Source organism: Thunnus albacares, chromosome 11 (genome assembly GCF_914725855.1).
Source record: "Thunnus albacares chromosome 11, fThuAlb1.1, whole genome shotgun sequence".
Classification (NCBI taxonomy): Eukaryota; Metazoa; Chordata; class Actinopteri; order Scombriformes; family Scombridae; genus Thunnus; species Thunnus albacares.
Window position 1 is genome coordinate 1,890,675 of NC_058116.1, and position 23,196 is coordinate 1,913,870.

General features: G+C 40.8%; 1 protein-coding gene across 1 annotated transcript in view; it reads right to left on the minus strand.

The window, feature by feature from the left end:
• LOC122992395 (SH3 domain-binding protein 4) overlaps window positions 1–23,196 on the minus strand; it is a 41,453-nt gene that overhangs the window by 13,868 nt on the left and 4,389 nt on the right. The window contains exons 2-3 of the mRNA XM_044366186.1: window positions 4,390–4,612; window positions 1,662–4,024 (exon numbers count right to left, since the gene is read on the minus strand). Of these exons, the coding sequence (XP_044222121.1) occupies window positions 1,662–4,024; window positions 4,390–4,513 (2,487 nt within the window). The 5' untranslated portion in view covers window positions 4,514–4,612. The remainder of the gene's footprint in view (window positions 1–1,661; window positions 4,025–4,389; window positions 4,613–23,196) is intronic.

The window sequence follows — 23,196 nt, forward strand, 5'->3', positions numbered from 1 at the left end:
TTTGCAAGAAGAGAGGAAGAAGAGGATTTCATCTGACAATCAGCTACTCCGAGGCCCACACATAGACCAAAATCCACTTTTCAAGGGACAAAAAACAAACATTGGATGTTTGCAAATGGCACAAACAGCATATTTGTGTCGGTTAAACAAAGAGCCTTCATAATTTCAAATTTGCTGGATTGCTGCGTGCTTTGATTGTCCCCGCAGTAACCAGTAATTTAGGTGTAATCGTGACAGAAGAAACAGAAAACACAGTGCCGACCTATATTCAGAAATGGATTGCAAAGTACCGACTCCCCCAAAAGGGCATATTTTCAGTCACCACCTTTTATTATGTTCTTTTCCATACTGCAGTTTCTCTGTCTATAAATGGTTCTAACTAGTGTTTACCACCCTGCGTAAATTACAGTGTTTCTGCTCCGTGTTACTTCAGCTGTATGACCTCTGACAGAGACTCTCAGTTGAATATTATACTGACAGAGAAACAAAGTGTCGAAACAGAATAAAGGCACAAGGGAAGCTTAACGTCACTCCCCCTAAAGGTTGTAGTATTTCAAACAGGCACAGACACATAAAATAAAAACTGGAAGACTGAAAATACAAGGTTTTATGGAGCATTGGGCAATAAGCACAAGTCAGATTAAATATAATATGAGTGTTCAGTGTGTTTAAGCATCTCAGGATGAGAATCATTACCACCTGAGGCAACACAGGAAATCCACATTTCCATGACAGGAGATGCACTACAAAGTATCAGATAGAGTTGGTTTTCACATTTACAGCTCAGCATTTTGTCTATGAAGAAAAGCTGAATATACTGAAAAGAGAAAAGGCTTGAACAGGTCTCTTCGTCTACTGCGGACAAATCTGTTCTCTTTAGAGGAAAGGCACAAGTAAGTCCCAACTACCAATCTGATAAACCAATTACAGCTAAATGTTTTTAGGAAAAGGCTCAGTTCTGTGTTTTGCTCTGTAAGAGCAAAAAGATTGTGCTGTGAGTTTACTGATGATCTATACATGACAATCACCTGTGGCTCTGTTTTTAAGGCATTTATTCACAGTACATAATATTCGTGCACTAAATCTGCCTTTTAAAATTACTTTATACTGTAAATACAAGACTAAGGGTCTGTTTCATTAAGCTGTTTTACTGTGTTGTTTTGTCCCCAAGGGCTTTGATTCATATGCACATAAAGACAGAAAATTATTAGAGCAGCCTGAGCAATCAATTGGATTTATAAGATCAGCATACTGTAAACACGCTGCACACTAACTCTTAAACTCAAGCAACAAACACTTGTATGGGAATAAAGTATTCTGCTGCTCTCCACTGCTCCTCGGGTCTCGACTACACTTTGATGCCTACACAGCAGTTATCGACTGCTCTCCCAGCAGAATTAGCAGACTGGACCAAAGCCTAAAACCTAAAGCAGCTGTGTGCAGATAACAAGAGAAAGGCACAACTCTGTGTTCCAAAAGAGAATTCTCCTACCGGGAGGATCAAGACAGAAACACAGTCATTTAATTGCACATATGAAGGACAAACAGACGAACAACTGAGACTCTGAACAGGGAAGGAAAATTTGCATTTTTTCAAATCAATGACTTGGAGAAAATGCTAAGTCACTGCAACAGAGGAGGATGCCAAGGCTGTAACTTACTGTCAGGAGTTCTTTCTGGAAAGACTTCCGCTCTTTGCTCTCTGCATTGTTGCAGTCCTCCTTCAGCTTCTCCAGCACTGATGCAACCCTCTCAGGTTCACTGTCGAGCTCTGCGCGGCAGAAATGCGTCAAGGGCAGGTTGACATATCCGAGGGCGTCAGCGAATGCTCGCCAGTTGCCGATGTTCTCCATCAGTATAGTTCTTACAGAGGCGTAGATGTATGTGAGGAACTTGCAGGGCTTCAGTATCTGCTCCAGTAATAATGAAGTTGTAAGGTCAGGCCCACTGAAGTAAATGGGTTTAACTTTGCCAACCACTAGCACATTCTTGGCATGGACAAGTCCCATTTTGCCCTGATAATATCCAATGTACCATTCTTTCGTCCACAACTGGCCCTTCAGCTTGATCTTCTCTTCACTCAACAGAGCAACAAAGTCTCCTTTTTTGTACTCCAGCAAGTACTGATTTTTTGTTTGTCGGATGACAGTTTTGATTAGTTTTCCAAACTTCAGGTTATTAATTCTCCTGTCTTGGAAAACAGGGTACTTGGTGGCAATGGCAAGAGGAGACAAGACGATCTTGCCCACTTCCTTCTTCTTCAGGAAGCGCCGCTGCACTGATGTTTTTGGGCCTGCTTTGGGTGGTGGTGTTGGTGTCTGGACACAAAATTGGGCCAGTATAACATCTTGGTCATCTTTGACTTGGATTCTTAAGGTAAAATCAGAAACCTCTTCAGTGTTGCGTGAGGCAATCATGTAGACAAGTCTACTCACTTTGCCTAGTTTGATCTGGAAGCCCCGGACCACTCTGGCCTGCTCACTAGCCTTTACTTCGTAGTTGGCCATGTTGGAGTAAACCCCAACACGGAGGTCCTGCGGTCTGGACAATACAAACTGGTGTTTTCCCCAGAGCTGCAGCGCTACTGGTGGTGCAGACTGTGCCTGCTTGCCTACCTCACTCACCAATAGTGTCTTTGGGGCACAATCATGGCCAAACATAGCCACGACTGTTTTGAAAGATGGGTGAATGTGTTTGGGACCATATACTCCAAGGGTGATCTTTTTAACCACATGCTCCCAAACTGTGGAGTCTGGAGATATGGACTGGGACTGAGCCACAACGCACACATACATGCACGGTTCCAGGTTATCCAGGCACACCTGGACCGTGTCCCCGTACATGTACGCCTGAGGAATAGGGGTATAAGGTCCCTCTTTACAATCACTCCTGACACACAATACTTCAGTGGTCTGCCTGCTCTCCATTTTCACCACAACAGATACTTTCATCTCCAGGGTAATGGTAGTTTTGGTCTCCATGTTGCTGAGTTTGATCTCCACCACAGGGCTGACGGTTGTGCAGCGGTCGTTGTTCAGCTCTAGCGGTGGGTCTAGCAGAGCTTTGATTGAGATCTGCTGGGTGTCCCCTGGAGCTACATGGCCCTCGGGTATGTGGATGCTGATGTTGGTGTCTGGAAGCTGGACAGCCCCTCCTGAGCTGTCCAGCCGACAGACGATGTTGGTCTCCACCGGCTGTGTTTGGCCCCAGCCTGGGTTCTGACCCAGTGAGTCCAAGTCATGGCAGGACCTGGCAAGCTTGCGGTGGGTGAGCCACGCAGTCCGGAAATCCTCCCTGCTCTGGAACTGCTCTGGCGCCGGTGCTTTAAGGCCACCAAAGAAACCAGTGGAGGCCTGAGGGGTGTCGGACTGAGCCTGCAGGATGGACAGCTCAGACAGACTGTAGGACCTTTTGCTTCTAAAAAACGGGTTGTCCCTGCGCAGCGTTTGGCCCACCCCTACAGTGGGACTAAGAGGGTTCAGGTTAAAAATGCCACTGCCAAAACCATTGATGTCGGCAGTGCTGCTGGTGGAGTTGGGCGCTGATGGAGTGAGGGTGTCAAACAGAAGGAGGTCAACTGATTTCTCATTACTGTTCTGATCAAGTGAGCTCTGAGGACCCCCATTTAGAAAAGGGTTTGTAGAGGTATGGGTTGTTGTAAAAGGATTTCCATTTTGGAAAGTGGTTGGTTTCAGAATCACCCCTGCCCACTCTCCTAGAAGGTCCATTTCTTTGGCTGCCTCCTCATTACAGTCTCCCACAGTGTCAATCATCCCGCTGTCACTGAAGGATGAGTCTCTATAGTTGATGGGCTGCACATAAGCTGCAGGAATGTAACCCATCTCTGTGTTGTTGTGGGCGTACCACCACTCTCCTCCTGATGAGTCCAGAACGTAGAGGCGGTCCCCTTTAGAGAACTTCAAGGTAGTGAAGCTGGATGGGCAGTAGTCCTTAATGGCAACGACTTCCCTGGCAGTGCCGAAGGAGGCAGTAGCATCCAGTCGTAAGGCACTGGGAGAAGGCACTGGAAAAAAAGAACAATGTCAGGTTTTTTGATTTTTCTATGTGTATAATGTATGGATTCTAGCAGTTTTCAAAATAGTCTGGTGTCATTAAATAGGTGCAGTCTTTGTGTTGTGTGTTTTCTTGCAAAAATATGAAAGGACTAAAACATGATTGAAACATATATGTCTAAGGCCTACATGTAAAGTTAATGCAAAGTTAAAAAGTTATTAAGAATAACAAACGAACTGCACCACTTGCACGGACGTCATCATTATGCATCTTTAAATACAGTCTATCCCATTCTTTTCATTGCCCAGTTCGTATGTCATTAAAACCCCCAGAGGTGATTGTTTTTGCCTGCATTCTTTAGTTTAAGCAGCTGACCTTTGACATCAGTGAGAGTGGCTTCTGACACTCCTTCGCTGAGATCGATGAGCGTCCCCTCAGATTTGCAGCGAGGGAGAGAAGTGTTGTTGTTGGTTGTGGCTCTGATTCGATGGGCGGCCATGGTTGGACCCGTCACTGTCCAGCAACCTGTGTGTTCAGGCTACGCTAATGGGTTTTCTTTAGCTGGTGGCAAAGTCGGATGTCAACAGCCTCCCATGATCTGAAAGACACAAAAATATTCAATAACATAACATTTAATCAATCTCTTTTTTGCATGTCATTTATTATTTAAGATACAGTGTGTGAAACAACATCGTCAAACATCCAGAGCCCCAATCTTCTCGCCCTTTGAAATGTATCTTGTTGATGTTGATCATGCTCTGAACTCACTGTGCTGTAACTCACTTTAAATTTGGAATGTTTTTCAGTTTTTTGCTTCTAAGCTTCCAACTTGCTACAAATCAGCATAAACTAAGCAATAAATGTTGTTATAAAAAGGATGTGCATAAATACGCATGTGTTTAAAGGCTTCTAAATAGCTTCCTCTCTGGAGTTTGGATCTTCATGTACAGAATCAGACCAACACGAGAGGTAGAAAATCTTCATCAACAGAATAACAAATTATTTCACCCTGAGTTTTGCTCTCTGGCTCATAAATGTCTGATTAATGTTCATACATTAGATATCAGTTTATTTATTCATACCAATTATTATTGATACAATGCTAGTGATGATTTCTGGGATCATTACAACACTGCTGAACAAGTCTGCGGTTCATTTCATTACTTTTTATATTTGAAAAGTAGTCGTTTTTAAGCGTAATAAGAAACACTGCCTGCAGCACACATGTCACATATGATGAAGTGAGTCAAAAATCATATATTAATTTTATAGGTAAGATATTTTGAAAATGCACTAAAACATGTCATTGCTAAGTTTCTGATACAGCACTGTATATCTACCATGAAATAGTAATACTACTGTTTACTTAAAATCAATACAACAACAAAACACACACTTGCTATTTACTTCCTTAAATGGAAAATAAAGACCTAAACCTTTAAAAACAGCTGACAAATATATAGTTTGTTTTTCAAAAAAGACTAAATCATTTTGTAAGACAGCTGGGCACTGTACTTTTTCTCAAACGTTACTCAAACAGGAGGAAATAATGCATTTGTTTGGGACTATTTTCGGTGGCGGATTAATACACATTTGGTGCAGCAGTGAGTATTTCCAGCAGCAGGATGTTTAACCCCTTTTCCTGTCAACAGTTTTCACAGGAGCTATTTTTTCTATAGAAAGTAGTAGATTGCAGTGTGTTTGGTGGATTTTCCAGACTAACAGGGACACTGTTTCTATTCATTTGTAATGTAATTTTTACAATGCTGTACGCACCACAAACTAATCTCCATTCATCAACATTGTTTTAGGATGAAGACAGAAATATCACAACCTGAACAAACCAAACCAAAACTACCAGCATGGATAGATATCACTAGAAGTAAGTGAAAAAAATATGACACACACACACACACACACACATTCTGTTTGTCTGATTGCAGCTGTGAATTTCATTAATTCAAGCTTTGCCTCGAGGAGAAAGGAGACACCCGAAACAACACACTTATCTTTACTTCTCATACATGACTCAAACTCTATACTGTAACCAACTGCAGACGAATATTCAGACCACTGTCGGCAGTGTAAATATGATGGAAACAAAAAAAAAAAGGAGTAAAAAAACTACAAGCTGCAGATGTGGGTCAGTGGAACACAGTGGTTTGAGAGACACCAGGCTTTTTACTTGAATCCATAATTGATAACAGTGTCAGCTCAGGGACGACACACTGCACAGAGAGGATGAGGCTGATGATGGTTTACTACTGGTACACTGCTACAGCACACATTCAGCTGGGCAAGTTCTGAGACAACACTGCCAACAAAAGGCCACAACTGCTCCACTCAGTTAAGATGATGTTATATTGATGCAGATATTATGATTTCACCTGACTCACCGAGCTTAAACAAACGTCTTTCAGTGAAGAGTTTTGATCTCCTGGTTCCAGTTGACAAAGTTGGACAAATACAGAAACCTTTAGTTACATAATACACTGCTGATGGATTTAACGTTATGTATTTTGTTGATTTTATTTGTTGCAGTCTCAAGCACTCCGAGTGTCAAATGTGAGGCGAATAATGAATATTGTGACCTTGTGTTTGTGACCTCTCTTGTCAGGAGAGATTATTGTTCTTGTTGGTATGTACTCTGTATCTGCTCTTACTTCTCATGTGGGCATCATTCAAGACCTCAGAATCACACATCACTAGTGGAGCAGATAAACTCATATATGGAAGGCATGGTGGATTTTATGACTAAAGCATGAAACTTTCTCCAGTGTTTCTATAAACCCTGAAGTTTATTTTAAGATGTGGAGGAATTTCAGATTTGACTTCTGGGAGAGGGCAAACAAATTTTAGGCTGTCAATTTTTTTTCATTTTTTTTGCAGGCATAAAGGCGGTATACATCAATTGTGTTTTATGTTTATGCTCTTATTACACATAGATTGCACAGAACTGCTGTAAACTCTGTTTTAATGAAGTAACCTTTACACCTGGATATATTTAACATACATATTTAACACATATATTTGTAGGGTCAGATTGGTGCTCTGAGCAGAAGTTTGTTACAGGGCCATGGCTGAGGCAGCTGGCAGCAATTAAGCGTCTTTATTAGAACAAAAATGCAGTTTTGGCAAAGATATATATTATTGTAATGCAGAGTGATGGGGCAAAAACTGGAAACTGGAAACTTTCACTGAGTTTAGTTTAAATTAGGCTAGCTGATAACAATATCCCACTTTTTGGTGGGACTGTATCATGATGATATGATCTTATCATGAGGTCACAGCACAAAGTTATATTGTACAAATAAATCTGAGCAAATTGTAATATGGTGGTAGAGGAGAAGATGGCAGAGACACTGGTGTGTGTCTGTTTAAATAGGAGTTTAGCCGACTTCGCTGCATTCAAGTGCCTGTTCACTGATACTGAATTATAATTTTGATATAACCTGTAGGGTCAGCTACTTTATATCAACCTACACATGCATATGCATAGTGCCTAAGCCTCATTAGATTGTAGACAAAACAAGGCCACATCATTGGCAAATATATTCATTTGTGATCTCAGTACAAACTTGCAGTGCTGTAAGTGTTTCAAAGGCTGCACTTTTATGTTATGTGTCTCAGCCTCATTATTCTTACATAATTAAATATACTTATGGTTTGTTTTACTTCATTCATAACAAAATGAGTGTGCTCCCTGCCAGCTAAGATTATCAACCTTTTATTAGGTCAGTATAGTACGTTTATTAACAGTATTTAACAGTATTTAAATAGCTCTCATAAAAAAAAAGCCATGTAAAAATCTGAAAGCTCATTTATGCAGGATTTTCCACAGCAGAGGTGGTCCACCTCGCCTGAAATGAAGATCACGTCCACTGACATAGAAAAATAATACATTTTTATCAAGCAAAGCATTAACCTTCAATGAAAACTTTACAAACTAAATTGATCATGATCAATTGATCTTAGTGACTCACCACCTCAGCTAAACAACTTCCTGGGAGAAAACACTCAAAATCCATTATCAGTCGGGCTTTTACACTGTAAATTGTGTAAGAACTGCCCCAAAATATGAGTTAACCAAGGCCGCGACTAACCAAAATATTCTTGATCAGTTAATCCAACCATTATGTCTCAGATTCATTTTGTCTGTAAACCAACGTACATGTATGAAATGCTGTTACTGCATGAACAAGTTGTGCTTAGTTGTTTCAAAGTGCAGGACAAAAGTTTTTGGTAAAGCAAATTTTCAGTGTTTATACTCAGAGCCGTTTTAGCAGCCTGATGAGGATCTTTGTATTCACTAGCCTGTTTAAAAGGTGCTATACGAATAGTATGAATTAGCTATCAGCAACTTTGATATCAGTATCACATTCAATAATCCATGCTCGTTAGAACCGTTAGTGTGCTCTGCCTCGTCAGCAGTATGACGTCTGGATCTCATCTCTCTGAAGCAGGGGGAGGGAGGGTGAGGTGAGGTCAAATGTAAAGTCTGGGTGGTCTGCAGCAGCAGCAGCTATCTAAACCTCAGCATGACCACCCTGCACTGTCTTACTCCCATCACCACAGAACAATGGTGGGTGGGGACTGCTGGCATGTAAATCTGAGAAAGAAGAACAACAAAACTCTGTCATGTAAATCGGCACCTTGTTGCCTGGTAATAAGGCACTTGGAGAGGCTACAATGAGGCTCAGCCAGCTGCTCTGCTGACGGCATGTCAAAAACTCTCCCTTTGGACTTCTCTAATAACATTTCTGTAGAGTTAAGCTGCTCAGCATTTAGCACAGACTTTCATACTGTGTGGAAATCACACTTAGCACTGCCTCATGTGTCTCCTCAGAGGACAGTGTCAAGAAAGGAAAGCACTTGGCTCTACTGCCCGTACTTTCTTCAGAGCCTCAACAACATAAAGGAAAGATCTAGCGGCTGATTCATTATTTATTTAGCTAATGTTCAGTCTCAGAAATGTGTCTTATAAATGGCTTTGAGGATGTTGAGGTGGAACTTCACATTTGGAAGCACTTAAAAGTTCAGAAGTAATCAGAAACCATCACAGAAATCCCATCAGTCTGTTTTTGATGTTTAAAGTACGTGCAGACCTGCAGCCAGTCTCATGAAGGAGATTCAGCTTAATCAGGCTCTCTCCGGTGTTGGACTTAACTAAATCTATGCAGAGTTAAGTACTTCAGATAGAGGAAATGTGTAGATAAATATGATGAGATAAATTTGTGACCAGAGTATTTCATGAACAAAGCCAACTATTTATTAGAGTGAGGAGGCTGGTCACTGGCCATTACAGGGGCACAGTGTTGGATTGTCTACCAGTTTGTAAAGATGTTAACCTGTTAATCAGACTGAACTAATATTCAATATTTTCCTCTCCTCTTTTTCATGGAAGCCTATGTTCTCCGTAAGGATCAGCTTTTCCTTTCTTTAGCCATGCTACCAACTCTAGGGATGGCACTGTTGCTCTGTCAGTCACTCCACCACTTTGGTCCACAGTGAAATGTCTAAAAATAATTGGATGGATTGCCATGAAATTTTGTTCACGGTTCCCATGATGAACATTATGAATCCTACTGACTTTGGTGTCCTGACCTTTACTCTAGAGCCACCATGAGGTTGACATTTGTAATTTTAAAATGTCTTGACAACTATCTGATGGATTGCCATGATATTCTGGACAGTGTTTCCCACAGAATTAGATTCTATCTGTGGCGGTGGCTGAACGGTGGAAGGAGGCATACCTGCACTTTCTTAAATTTATTACTAAATAATACCATGCTCCACTGCAAATAGCATGCAGCTATGTACAGCGTGCTAACCTTGACAACCCAGCTGTATTTTGACAGTGTTGTGTCAAGAACATAGACAGATCAGATAGAGTTATCTTGAATGCATCAATTTTGGACAAATTTGTGCATGTGTTCATGATACTAACCATTCATGAACTTTAGTTTGATTGTATTAAGGAATTTGGCCTGCCGTCTTCTCTGCGGGGAAAAGCCAACAACAATCCTTCCTCTCGCGCATGACCATGTTTTGATTGTGCATAGAGAGAAGAGGCTATTCACAGATAGTTGGTTATCAATGTGTTTGTGTGTGTGTGTGTGTGTGTGTGTGTGTGTGTGTGTGTGTGTGTGAGAAAGAGAGGGAGAGAGGGAGAGAGAGAGAGAGAGTTAACGAATCAATGTCCTGCGTCTTAAATAGTGAAAAAATTAGAAAATCAAAATGTAGCGGTCAATGATGTTATTGTGGCAGGCTGCCAGAAATAAATAACTGTATGGGAAACTTTGGTGTAATAACTTTAGTGATCCTCTGACTTTCATCTTGTGCCATTATGTCAATTTAAAATTGTCCGATACTTTGGTTCATGATCAAATACCTGTGAAACACTCCTATCAGCCTCTGACATACTTTGTTTAGTGCTAATTAGCAAATGTTAGCATGCTAATATGCTAAACTAAGAGGGTGAACAAGGTAAACAAGCATTGTCATTGTGAGTCATTGTGAGCATATTAGCATCTTCATGTTAGCATTTAGCACACAGACTCGCACAGCTGGTAGCATGGCTGTAGCTTATTTCATTTAGAAGTGAATACATAAGCTAATCTATAGGAATGACCATACCTGTGATGACATGGTCCAAAAATGACTAAACAATCCTTTGAGTACTCTTTGCAATCTGACTTCAAACTTCTAAGTGTCTGCAGCAGGAGTAGGAGGGGATAGGCTCTGTGGCGTCAACTGCTGCTTCAGACTGATAGGATTCTCCCAACGCAAACCAAAGCTATGAATATAAAATTATAATCATTTTTGCTCCTCTCCAACCTCTGATCTCATTTCCTGTCTGGGCCATGAGATGGTCACTGTCAGCGGGCATCAGAAGTGGTAGCGTGTTGACCCTGCTGAGGCACTATAAGCCAATTTCCACACTTCAATTCTCTGCAGTTGCCATGGAAGAACAGCTCGTCTCAAAAAAAATCACTCAGACTTCCCTTCACGGTGCCTGCAGAGGAAGTCCTCTATGAAGTCGTCATCCATGCCACTCCTTTTATTCAGCAGTTCACTTCCTGCGGGGGTGGATGTTCCTCAGGAAAAGGCTGGTGCCAAATAGTTTTTTATTACAGATTGCAGTGAAAACACAAAGCATCTCTGACTGGGAACATGAGGTGCTCACCATCATGTAAGAAAACAAAGAAAGCTACATCAACATGTTAAAAGGTTCATTTTAGGTGTAGACATCATGAGATGTCATTATGGGTCTTGGTTCTAAAATATCTTTAGGTTTTCTGCTTTCTCTTTAAATGTGTCTGCAACACTGTCAACAGATCTGAAGGTTATAAAAACCTAAAAACACCTAACGCAACAACTTATTTCGTTGCAACATGCAATAAATGTTTTTTGTGCTGACTGTCAAAAAGTTAAGGAGAGCTAATGGAACAGCTGTCCACTTATTCAGCCACTCATATAACTGGCTCTTTGGTGTCTGTGTTAGTAAACAGATGAAGAATTTGACGCAAGTTAAATTAAATTAATGCCAAATATCCATTCATTCAGAAATCAACAGCGTTTGGGAGCCTCTGAGCAGCGCTGTTATGAAACACGAGTTAACAACTGTGTCGTTGCCTGAGAAACTCTTGGTAGCGTAGCGAGTGAGTGGCTAAGCGAGAGAGCGAGCATCAGGAAATTGACAGTGAATATGAGCGGAGCAGAGGAAAAGGTTAGCAGGAGGTCGTCAGTCTGGCAGTAAATGTACAGTACAGACAACAGTGTGTCAGTTAATAAATGCTGCAGCTTCTCAAGACCAAGAAAAGTCACGTCTGTTGTTTCCCCAACTGCTGGAAAAGTGAAGGGGGTTAGCTCCAAAGTTAGCAACAATGGGTTAGCCTAACGTGACGACGCTTAACAGAGACATAGAGAACAGAGAAATGTGTGGCAGCTAATACGCCCCTCCCCCACCCCCCGACCCCCCACCCCATAGGAGAACCTAAGGGAAACACTGGATCTACTATAAACCGACCATAAGAGTCGACAGCCATGCTAGCAGATCAGGGAGGCTGCACGTAGCATTCAGCTCAACAACTGCTAACAAGGTAATGTTTAGCTGGTTAAGTGTTTACTTTAGTGTGTTAGCATGGTAGCATTTTCTAATTAGCACTTAACAAAAAGTACAGCTGAGGCTGATGGGAATGTCACTAGTTTTGCTGGTATTTGGTCATAAACCAAAGTATCTTACAAATAGAAATTTAGAATTAATGACACAAGATAAAAAAAAGTTAGTCCTACAATTCTTAGCAATAAATCCCTGTTATTGTTGAGACATTTCACTTAAGACTAAAAATGTCAACCTCGTGGTGGCACCAGAAGAAAAGTCAGTAGGATTCATCATCTGGGGACCATGAATGTCTACAAAATTTCACAGCAATCCATCAAGTAGTAGCAAAATACTTCCATTTAAAATGTAAGCAGGTAGAAGAATCACTGTTTCAAAGTAAGTCCTTTTGTTTATTGAACAGATTGACAGCCCAATGATAACCCTCATGTGTAAAGTAAGCTAGTTAAAAACACTGTATCATTATACTGTACATTGAACATTACTGGCATCATAATTACAAGAATGATGAGGTGGGTTGGTACTATAAACAGACCCTGCCTACCTCCTGACACATCATGTTGATACATTAATAGGACAGTATATTTTTTGTGTATCTGGATAGATGAAAAGACTGCAGAGGATGAGCATTAATGAGACTCGGGCTATAAAACTGGTCACTGTGCAAGGTCAAAGACACAACGATGTTCACCCTGCAGCAATAAAAGCATCCTGATGACCGAACAACTGGCTCCATATTAGCCCTCAGTGTAGGCAGAGTCTGCTGTGAGTTTAAGGACGACTGCTCCTGAGCAGGAAGTGGCTGAGGAGGAAATGCCTTTGTGATGAGAGGCAGCCAAATCTCTGCTGACTCTCCCTGCCTGCCACATTTCCTTCAAAGCACTGCTTTCAACACATTGTTCTCCTCAGCTCACTCACAGTTAAGAGGGATGCTTAAGGAACAACAACAAAAAAGATCATCAGAATATCAGAACAATAAATCAGTTTAATGTAACCTTTACACATGCAGGAACTTTAACTAAACACAGTACAACAGTAATAAAATAAAGATTCAAATCAGGAAATATCTGATCCAAAATCATTGAAATAGGACTAAAGAAGACTAAAGAGCAACACACACAGGCGATGCATATGCAAACCCACTGTTTTGCATATGTGCCCATTCACTGGCAGCATCAAGACAGGTCACTGCATCAGGACACTCCACTGTCCTATTTCTAAGCATCAACTCTCCATAAAAGTATATATTTGATCTCATACATTTCTCTGATCAGTGCATCCCAGCTACTGACTACTTTGTCTGTGTGGTACATTAACATGGTGTACATCAAATGATGTGATGTGGCTATGTTGGACACCAGTTGAATTGAGTTGAATCTAAAACATTTAAACCGACCTTCCGTTAGATCCATACTGTATGTGTTCTAATAATTTTTTAAAGAGGTAATAAAGTGAGTTTGTTGCTTTTTTAATTTCAAAATCCAAAAAAGCAGATAATATAAAATGACCTAATATTGCATTCTGAATGTTGCTGTTCAGGTTACCTGCTCCCTATCCTTCCCCTAGAAAATTAATTAAATGCATCCGAAACATTCAAACTGTAATTAAGTGAGCTGTCATTTGAGTTGTGCTGCTCACATAAGGGACAAGAGATTTTTGTTAACTATTCTAAACAGTTAAAGGGAGGATATGCAACTTTAAAAAGAAGAAATAACAAATTCTTCCTCTTACAAATGAAAAGTTAAATTTATAAGCAACATTAGCGGGTCTGCTCAGTGACTCTATAACTCTTCTCTACTTGTGCTGATGTTACAGTTAGTTTCAGCATTTATCATTATCCCACAATTGTGGTCAAAATGGGCAATGTTCAGCAAAAGTTACTAAAGCCCTTTTAAACTAAGTTTTACTTTTGGTTTAACACTTGGGGAGTCAGACCATGTCCACACTAAACCAGCTGAATTCATAAACGCATCTTTTTCTCTCCATTTTGGCCCTCTGTCCAGACTAAAACAGTTTTTTTCTCCCCCAAAAATGGAGCTTTTCCAAAACATCCTCCAGAGTGGGTAAATGTGAAAACGTCAGCTCGGCATTGTAGTTTGTACGGGGGAAACCGAGCTCTGTAGAAATGCTGTCATATCGCTGACAAAACAGATGGTGGCAGTAGTGCAGTGTTTTACTGAAGACAAAGAAGAAACACAACAACAATAAGAAATGTAGCTGTGTCGGGCCTCATTCCCGTGTGCATGACACGAAGGCCGGCTTGCACGCAGTCACAAAGCCTGATAACTAAGAAGGGCGCCAAGTCAAAGAAAAGGAGTCCAAATCGGACTCCATCTCCCATCATGCACTGCTCAGTTTGCACCTTTGTGTTAAATCTGTGGGATGCCCCAAATTCTTGTCTCTCATTGGCAGAGATGCTCCAACACCAGAGGAAGTCATGGCGACACAGCCGTGACGTCACAACAGCTTTAAGTATCGACTGCAGACAGACATCCTCGCCTTCCCATTGTAACTACGCAAGGAGGTAACCCCATGCACGTGTAATTCCCCTCGCTGAGTTTGAAGAGCCTCCCCTCGCTGGATGAGCTGAGACTTCACCCTGTGTTCAACCAAACACATTCACCAGATCCAAGAGACAGACCGCTGCTGCAACCCAGCGCTCTCAATTTGCCTCCAGAAGGGAGAAAGGATTTCTCCACAGAGACGAATTCTTTAACTGAGTTGGCTCCGCTGTTTTCTCCGCAATGCCAAATGAGGCTCAGCTGCCATCAAAGCCGCCAACGTTGCCGCGACGTCTGGGCAGAGACGGTGTTATACTGTGTGTTGTTAGCTTTTAGCTTTTTAAGCTATATTGCTTGCGTTATTGTTGTTTGTTGTGAACGGGCTGCCGAAACCCTTTGTTCCGCTATAGTCTGAAGAGTAGTTAAAGTTTGCTGCCTGTTTAGTTGTGTTAACTATGCTAGATTGTTTTGTGTTTGTCCCACTTGGGACTGCTGTGTCACCATGAGTGAGAAAGTAATTTGTTTGTCAATCGAAAATCAGACAACGGGCATTACAGACTGCCGTCCATATGTGCACTTTCTATGGACAAAGTAACCGCTTCTCTCCCTCCCACAGTCACTTTTCCTCATTTTTCTTCCCTCTCTTGCCACTAACCCACACAGACACACACACACACATATACACAACACATACACCTCTCTTACACATCTGACAGTCAGATAATGTGGGACACAGTGCCGCTCTACCCCTCGTTATCTACCATTGGACACGTGTGTTTGATAAATTGAATTGGGTGAGTGCAGAGACGCCGACCACCGGTCAGCACCATCTTGCTGTTGTTTAACCGAAACACCGCAGTCACATCTGCCATTTGGTTCTCACGTAATGTGACTTCCTCACGTGGCCACATAAGCATTTTGATTTTCGTGTGTCTTCATCTCCCGAGATCACGTCCGCCATCCTTGAGATTGAGTGAAGCCATCTAATGAGATCACATCCGCCATCTTGAATCACCATCTTGAATCTCACGGGGACATCCTCTTCACATCTACCACCTTGCCCACAAACACACACACTCAGCATCAACTCTCCATAAAAGTGTATATTTGATCTCATACATTTCTCTGATCAGTACATCCCAGCTACTGACTACTTTGTCTGTGTGGTACATTAACATGGTGTACATCAAATGATGTGATGTGGCTGATATGTTGCACATCAGACGTGTTGAATCTAAAACATTTAAACTGACCTTCCATTTGATACATATTGTATGTGTTCAAATCATTTTTTAAACATTTTCCAAACATTTTGATTCTCGTGTGTCTTCATCTCCTGAGATCACGTCCACCATCCTTGAGATTGCGTGACAACATCTCATGAGATCACATCCGCCATCTTGAATCGCCATCTTGAATCTCACGGGGATGTCCTCTTCACGTCTTCACGCCACCTTGCCCACAAACACACACACACACACACACACACACACACACGCTCCCGCTTGCATGTGTTTTCACTGTACATAGCTGTTGTTATTGCTTAGGCAGAAGTAGATTTTAAGATAGTGATTTATTGATCAAAGTATCGGTTTACTTTGTTAACTTTGCTGTTTTTTAATAAACACTGTTGTATATTTAAAAGAGAAGTCTTCTATTATTGTGCTTATGTATCGTGAAAAGTGACTGATTGAACTCAAACCTTCTTCATTCACCTGTGAATGTTGACATCCCTCAGATATTAGCATTCTAGGTGAACTCTTTTATGAGACTACCTCACTGTCTGGTTATTGGTCCCGGTGTCCAGGTGCTGCCCCGTTATTATTAATTCAGATTAATAATTTTATTAATTATCATTCATCATTATATTATTAATTCATTTTATTAATTCATGCTGATAACCAGCCATGCTCCTCCCAGATCCAACAGCTGCAAGCAGCAATTTGCAGGTCCAAGCTTTTTTGCGCTCAACAGAAGGAAGCAGCTAAATTAGCCAAAATTACAAGCGGGTTTCAGGGTTCATGAAGGTGAATGAAGTCACTTCAGCTAATTGAATTCTGTTTAAAGGAGAGAGACTGATCACACACTTGTTTCATCACAAAGCCTTGTGGCATTTCAATAACTGCACACTCAAATTTCCACCATTTGTCTCCCCTTCATCCGATTTGAATGAAACTCTGGGTGTATGTTCAGGAGATAGCGAGGGATGTCTCCAGTGAGTTTAATCAGGATTGCTCAAAGGCATCTTGAGTTATGAGTTTGCATGAAAACTGTGTTTTGCAATTGAACTGGCTTAATATATATACGCAGTATATTCTGATGTGAAACACTATACTAACCACAGTAATTAATATTACTGTAGAATACTTCTATATATACAATTACACATACTGTAGATCATGACAGTAGGGAGAGAAGGACAACTTAGCCTAAGTGTGGTTTACATAAGCACAGCTTTTTAAATGTATTTCATCAATTATCTAAATAAAAAGCAGCGGATAAAAACCAAAAGATGTACTTAAAGTGAATCGCTGCAGTTCAATATCAGGTTATTCCTGTTCATCTGTTTCTGATTTTGACATCAACAACAACACACCAAAGCAAACATTCAGTATCTACTTTTCTACCCACATATGGACTGAACAGAAGTTAAACTGATCCCAGCCCTGCCTCACAGACCGAGCCGCAAACACGCAGAGTGCATTTCTTTCTAGCGAGGGAGGATTTAGGATTTGACGAGTGTGAGCTGAACGAGCTTGCAGGCCTTGAATTAGCTCATGAATTCATGGGATAACGAGAGAAACCCAGATGCTGTGTTCTCAGGCTGCAGCTCGGTGAGAGATGTAAGAATACAAACACTCTCACACTGAGTCAACAGTGCTGAGGCCTTGAGTGTTTGGAAACAAAGCTCCAGTATCTCATGTCCTGGAGCGAGGCGGAGCCATACTGCAGAGTACACATTGTCAGAGAGAAACGTTTTCTGTACAGCTGGAGAGCTGCACTTCACAACCATCCCCCAGAACATCATCATCATCACTGAAATAAAATGTAAAAAAAAAAAAAAAAAAAAAAAACCTATGGAAATGTTTTTGCATGAAGGGCTACAGCTAACCATTAAATATAGTAGTCTGTCAGTTATCTTTTTTAATTCATCTTTCAGTCTAAATCTCACAAAATAGTGAAAAATGCAGAGGGTGAATAACTCATTTTGTCCAACCAACAGGCCAAAACCCAAATATGTTCAGTTTACAACTAGCCCATGTCAACCACAACAATATTCCCAGTAACCCAGGAACTCTTTCTGGGACTCAGGGTCTAATTTTGGCTACAGCGCTTTAGTTCCTGGTGCCACAAACACAAACCTTGCAGCTGCTACATCTTGTGTCCAGCTTTATTCACGCAGTAAGCATCAGTGGGTGCCACTATAATCCATATGAGGATGAGGGACAGACAACAAAATTGAAGACAAAAAACTGAGTCTAAGAAGAAGAGTGAGATAAAGAGGAAGAGCAAAAGAATGAGAGCAGCAATCAGGAGAACAAAGTGTGAGAACAATGCAGAAGACAGTGTGTGCAAATGAGAGAAACATTCAATTGTTAGTCTTTTATTGAGCTTACTTTCTAAAGAAGAAATGAATCACATAAACACTCCACAGATTCACCACTTTGGAAACGGGTGCTCTAGAGTTTTAACTTCCTTATTTTATTTCTTCATTACATCCAACTAAACCAGGAGTGAATGCATCAGTAAATACAAACAGGATGATAACTGTGTTGTTGTTCCCTCACATCTTGTGTCTCAAACGCCATTTTTAATCCATCATCAGTGTCATCTGGTTAATCATGGTTCGATAAGGCACTTTTAGAGACTCCATAGTTTCTGGAACTATTTGGTTGAAAGGGAAGCAACTAACGATTATTTTCATTATCGATTCATCTGTCGACTATTTCCTCAATTAATCAATTAGTTGATTGATCTATCTGTCAGAAATTAGTGGAAAATCTCAATCACTGTTTCCTAGAGCCCAAGATGATGTTCTCACATGTCTTGTTTTGTCAACAACTCAAAGATATTCAGTTAACTGTCATAGAGGACTAAAGAAACCAGAAAACATTCACATTTGAGAAGCTTTTTTCAAAAAAATTACTGAAAAAGATGAATCGATTATCAAAATAGTTGGCAATTAGTTTAATAATGGGCAACTAGTTGATTAATTGACTAACTGTTGCAGCTCTAAAAGGGGGCGATGATGTAGAGCAGCAAATCCTCACTTTTGAGAATCTACAACCAGCAAATGTTTCTTTGCTTGATAAATGACTACAAATAAAGTGATTATTGATTTATTTTCTGTCAATCAACCAATGGATTAATTAACTTACCCGCACTATTTTACAGTGTCTGTGCACAGAGACTACTGTTCAGGACAGTGTATGAAATACTAAATAAGTGTTTAATGGTGTAAATGGTCTCACCTTTCAGCTAAAAATAACACAGCCTGCCTCACTGAGAGGACGTATTACATTCCAGCTCTGCTCTTTTTTACAAACCATGTTCATTATGTTGCACTTTTCTGACTGTTAGAGCTGTCAGCACTCTGCAGCCAGAGCTCCTGATGGCCTGAGGTCCATACAGCCTGAAGCCCAAACATGTAGAGCAGTGTGCTGCTGACCAGGGGCAATAAACTGTGCATGTTAAACATTTGGGCTGCAAACACCTCTGGCTCTGTCCTCCAAAGAAGTACATAATCACACATGTTTATGCTCAGTATTCTACACTTGTACACACAAGCTCAAGCAGAAGGTTCAACTGTTTTGTTTTCTTCGTCTGCCACCACAAATGTATTCTGTGCGAGTCTGCCGGTGCTGCAGCAGCTGCAGCCATCATTCACTCCTTCACATCACAATATAAACATACCAAGGAGGAATGGCTGCAGGGATAAAGTGAGGAGGAATGTGAGGAATGCTGGGCTCCAAATGAAATCATGCATTATTCAAGTGAAGGAGGAGAAAAAAAGATGAGAGACGGGTTGTTCTTTTGATGACAAAAAGGAGGTTAGAGATCATGTCACATTTTCATTGCTGGCTTTTATCGAGACATTCATTGGGCTGCTTTCGTTGTTGCCAGTCATGTCACGATCCAGAAAACAATGGCATTACACACACACGCCCCTACCCCCCAACCACACCACACATCCTAGACACACACACTCACTCACACACTGTGACACATACACACTTCACTCCATTGGCTTTCCTCAATACGACTAGTCCATAGTCTACAGCCATGTTAGCAGTGAGGCTGGAATCTTCATTAAACACCAGATAACAACACAGATAGGTGCTCAGCCATGTCGGCCAATCACAGCTGTGTAGGCGGGACTAAGAGTGGGGACATCATCTTACTAAATAGCTAGCTAAAAAGCTACATCCATAAAAATTAGCGACAGAAAATTGCAGACAGAATAGCGACATATGTGCAGCTGCACAGATTGCTATAAGTCACCATTCAGAAGTAACAACCCCTAAACTGGCACGTTTCTTCAGTGGTTGTGTCATACTGCTAGCATGCTAACATGCTGCTAGAGTCATGATTTCCAAATACAAACGCAGAGAAAGTCATGTTTACACTGACATGGAGAATCCAGTTTAAACAGGCAAAGATGATTCACAGGTAGGATTATAACAGTTATAGATTTTGATAGTAGTATTATAGTTGGGAAAAAATCACTGTTTCATGATTATTATTATTATTTATTTCACAATGGAAAAAATCAGATGAGCATGTTTTGGTTTTAAGACAAACTTTGCCAAGGATTCTACAACACTGTAGCAGTACCAGAGCTGATGCATGATTTTAGTTGATTTCTAATATTTAAAATGTAGTATTTTTAATTATTATTATTAATATAAGATTAAGATGAGCTTTATTGATCCCCCTAGGGAAAAATATTACTAATGTAGGTAATAAACTGAAGTGTTTTATTATCATCTGTCATCTATGCCCATTTTTTAATTAATTTTAAATAACCTATTTTAATAATTAATCTATTTTTATTTTGTTTGTTTGTTTATTTTAGTAAAAATGAAAGAAAGAAATTGAGAACATCTCTGATGCAGGTGATATTAATCACTGAAATGCAATTCATTAGATCTCCTGGTATAATGCTGGAAGTCTATAAGATCCTAATGTTAAGTTAGTCACATATTTACCTTCCATACCTGGTGTTTACTCAACACAGGTGAGAGGAGGCAGCAGGATGTAAATGGTCTTACTGAGGCCCTTGAGGGGAGTACATGCCGTTTTGGTGAGTGCTAGTTTATAAACGGTGTAATGTTCCTTTTCCTGCTTTGCTGCCATTGGTTCATGTTGCACTGAAAGCCCAACTCCTAACTCACCATTACTTTGTTGATTGTAAGCGACATGTTTTTATTATTCCCTTCCAACTCAATGTATGATTAAGTAACTTTCCAGTAAAGTAATGTTTTTTTTAGCTTAGTTATTACTATCTATTATCTTTACTTGAGCAGTATGGCTGGATGGTGTTCTTGAAGTTGCATTAAGTTGGAGGTTTTGGATCCTTTAGCAGCAACTTTTCTTCGGCAAGTTTTACGAATTGGAAATCCGTCTGAAACTTTTTTTTTGGCGTATGCACCAGCTGAGCTATTCTTATTGGACTGAATTGGCGCCATTTTTTGTTCAGTATCCAACTCTTAAAATTCATCCATGGGACCTGCTCTCTATGTAGATATAAAGGGCTCATTCTAAGGTAAAGAAAACACAACAATTCTTATTTTCATATTATTATAGACTGATTAAAACATACTTATGAATATTATGTTCCATTTCTGCCAAGTCCGTTCCGCTAGTTGCCACTAAATCTTAAACACTTGTCCTTTAAGGCGTTCTAGCTGAGCCTTTACATGAGGTTTTAAAGCGTGGTTAATAGTGAAATCGGTTAATCGCTGCATCTCTGCTCGCAGGCAGCAGTGAGCACTCACTCTGGAGAGCATGAAGGAAGAGGAGGGTGGCTGGTAGGAAAAGACCGAGCTCCAGGATGACTCATGCCTGGTATAATGACTGGCTTCAGTCCCTGACAAGTAAAGCTGACATGGGTGGCCCTAGGCTCAGGGTTGAGAACGGGGCGGCGGGGGGGGGGGGGGGGGGGGGGGGGGGGGGGGGGTGACCAGCTGCCTGTCTCATGCCAAACACAGCCGTGCCCTCTCTGTCATAACTCGTGCTGTAATCTGCTGGAACTGAGCTTCAGCGACACCAGGAGACGCACGTTCACCCTCTGAGGGGAGGGGAGGGGGGGGGCGACGCTTATCTGGAATCACATGCATTCATTTAAACAATGAGGACTATTCAAGTGCAGCTGTAACCCAAGATGTGTTGTTCCTCAACGATGAAGGGATGAAGTACGTTTTTGCTCTGAAAGTGATTGAGAAACTGTTTTCAGAAACCTCTCCGATAGATAAGCAGAGGTCAAAGTGCAGCAGGTGTTAACGCCATCCATGCTCAGGTTCATTAAATCTTGATTGCAATCCAAAATGCAATTATTAAGAAGGTCTGATGAATGCCTGTGAGAAGGGAGGGACTGCAGAGGAGATGTTTGTGTTGTTCCATCAATCTGCCAAATGAAAACTCTGTTCAAGTCATTTTGAACATTTTGAATGTGTCAGCCAGTGTGAATTAACAAATAGTCCAAATAAGGGTTTCCATTTCTTTCACACATAGCTTCTGTTGGTAAATCCCATGAGAAGACCAAACCCAACGATGAATGGATCTACTAACAAGTCATTTGTATATCAAAACCTCTCATCTTATTCCTCTGTGCCGTAGAGCTCCACTGTTGTCTAACAACTATTAAAAACACATCAGTGAGCTACACTGTTGCACTGGATGACATGATCCTTCACAACCATGAACAGGCACTGTAGTTTATTTTGACTCTATCCCACACACCATCCGGCTGCCAAAAATACTCACTGGAGCACCAAATGTGAATTTATCCGCAGCTGAAAATAGTCCCCAACAAATGCAGTTTTTCTTCCTGTTTGAGTCACTTGCTAAAAACTACAGTGTCCAGCTGTTTCAGGAAATTACCTAGGCTGTTTTGAAAATGAAACTATATATAATTGTGAGTCATTTTTAAAGATTGACATATTCTGTAGGAACTAATGGGCTTGGTCCTGAGAGTCTCAGACAGAATGGGGAAGTCAGACAATCATCTTTGGTTTTGGTCTTTTTATGGGATTAGCTGACAACAAGAAAATATCGAATTTCACAGACATGATTAGTAGCATATTGGCTAAAATATTCAGAAACACTGGTGTACTAAACTCAAGCATCATAAAGCATCATATTTTAATCAATCTAGGCCATCACAAAGCCAATTTAGTCTTTGGTGCCACTAATTACTCAAGCTACATTATTTAATTTATAAAAGAAGAACAAGAGACATGTTGTCTTATTTTTAGGAAAATACAAATTGTCCCAACACAACTAATCTAGCATTCCGACTCATATAGATACAATAGTTCATAGGCTACATGATCATAG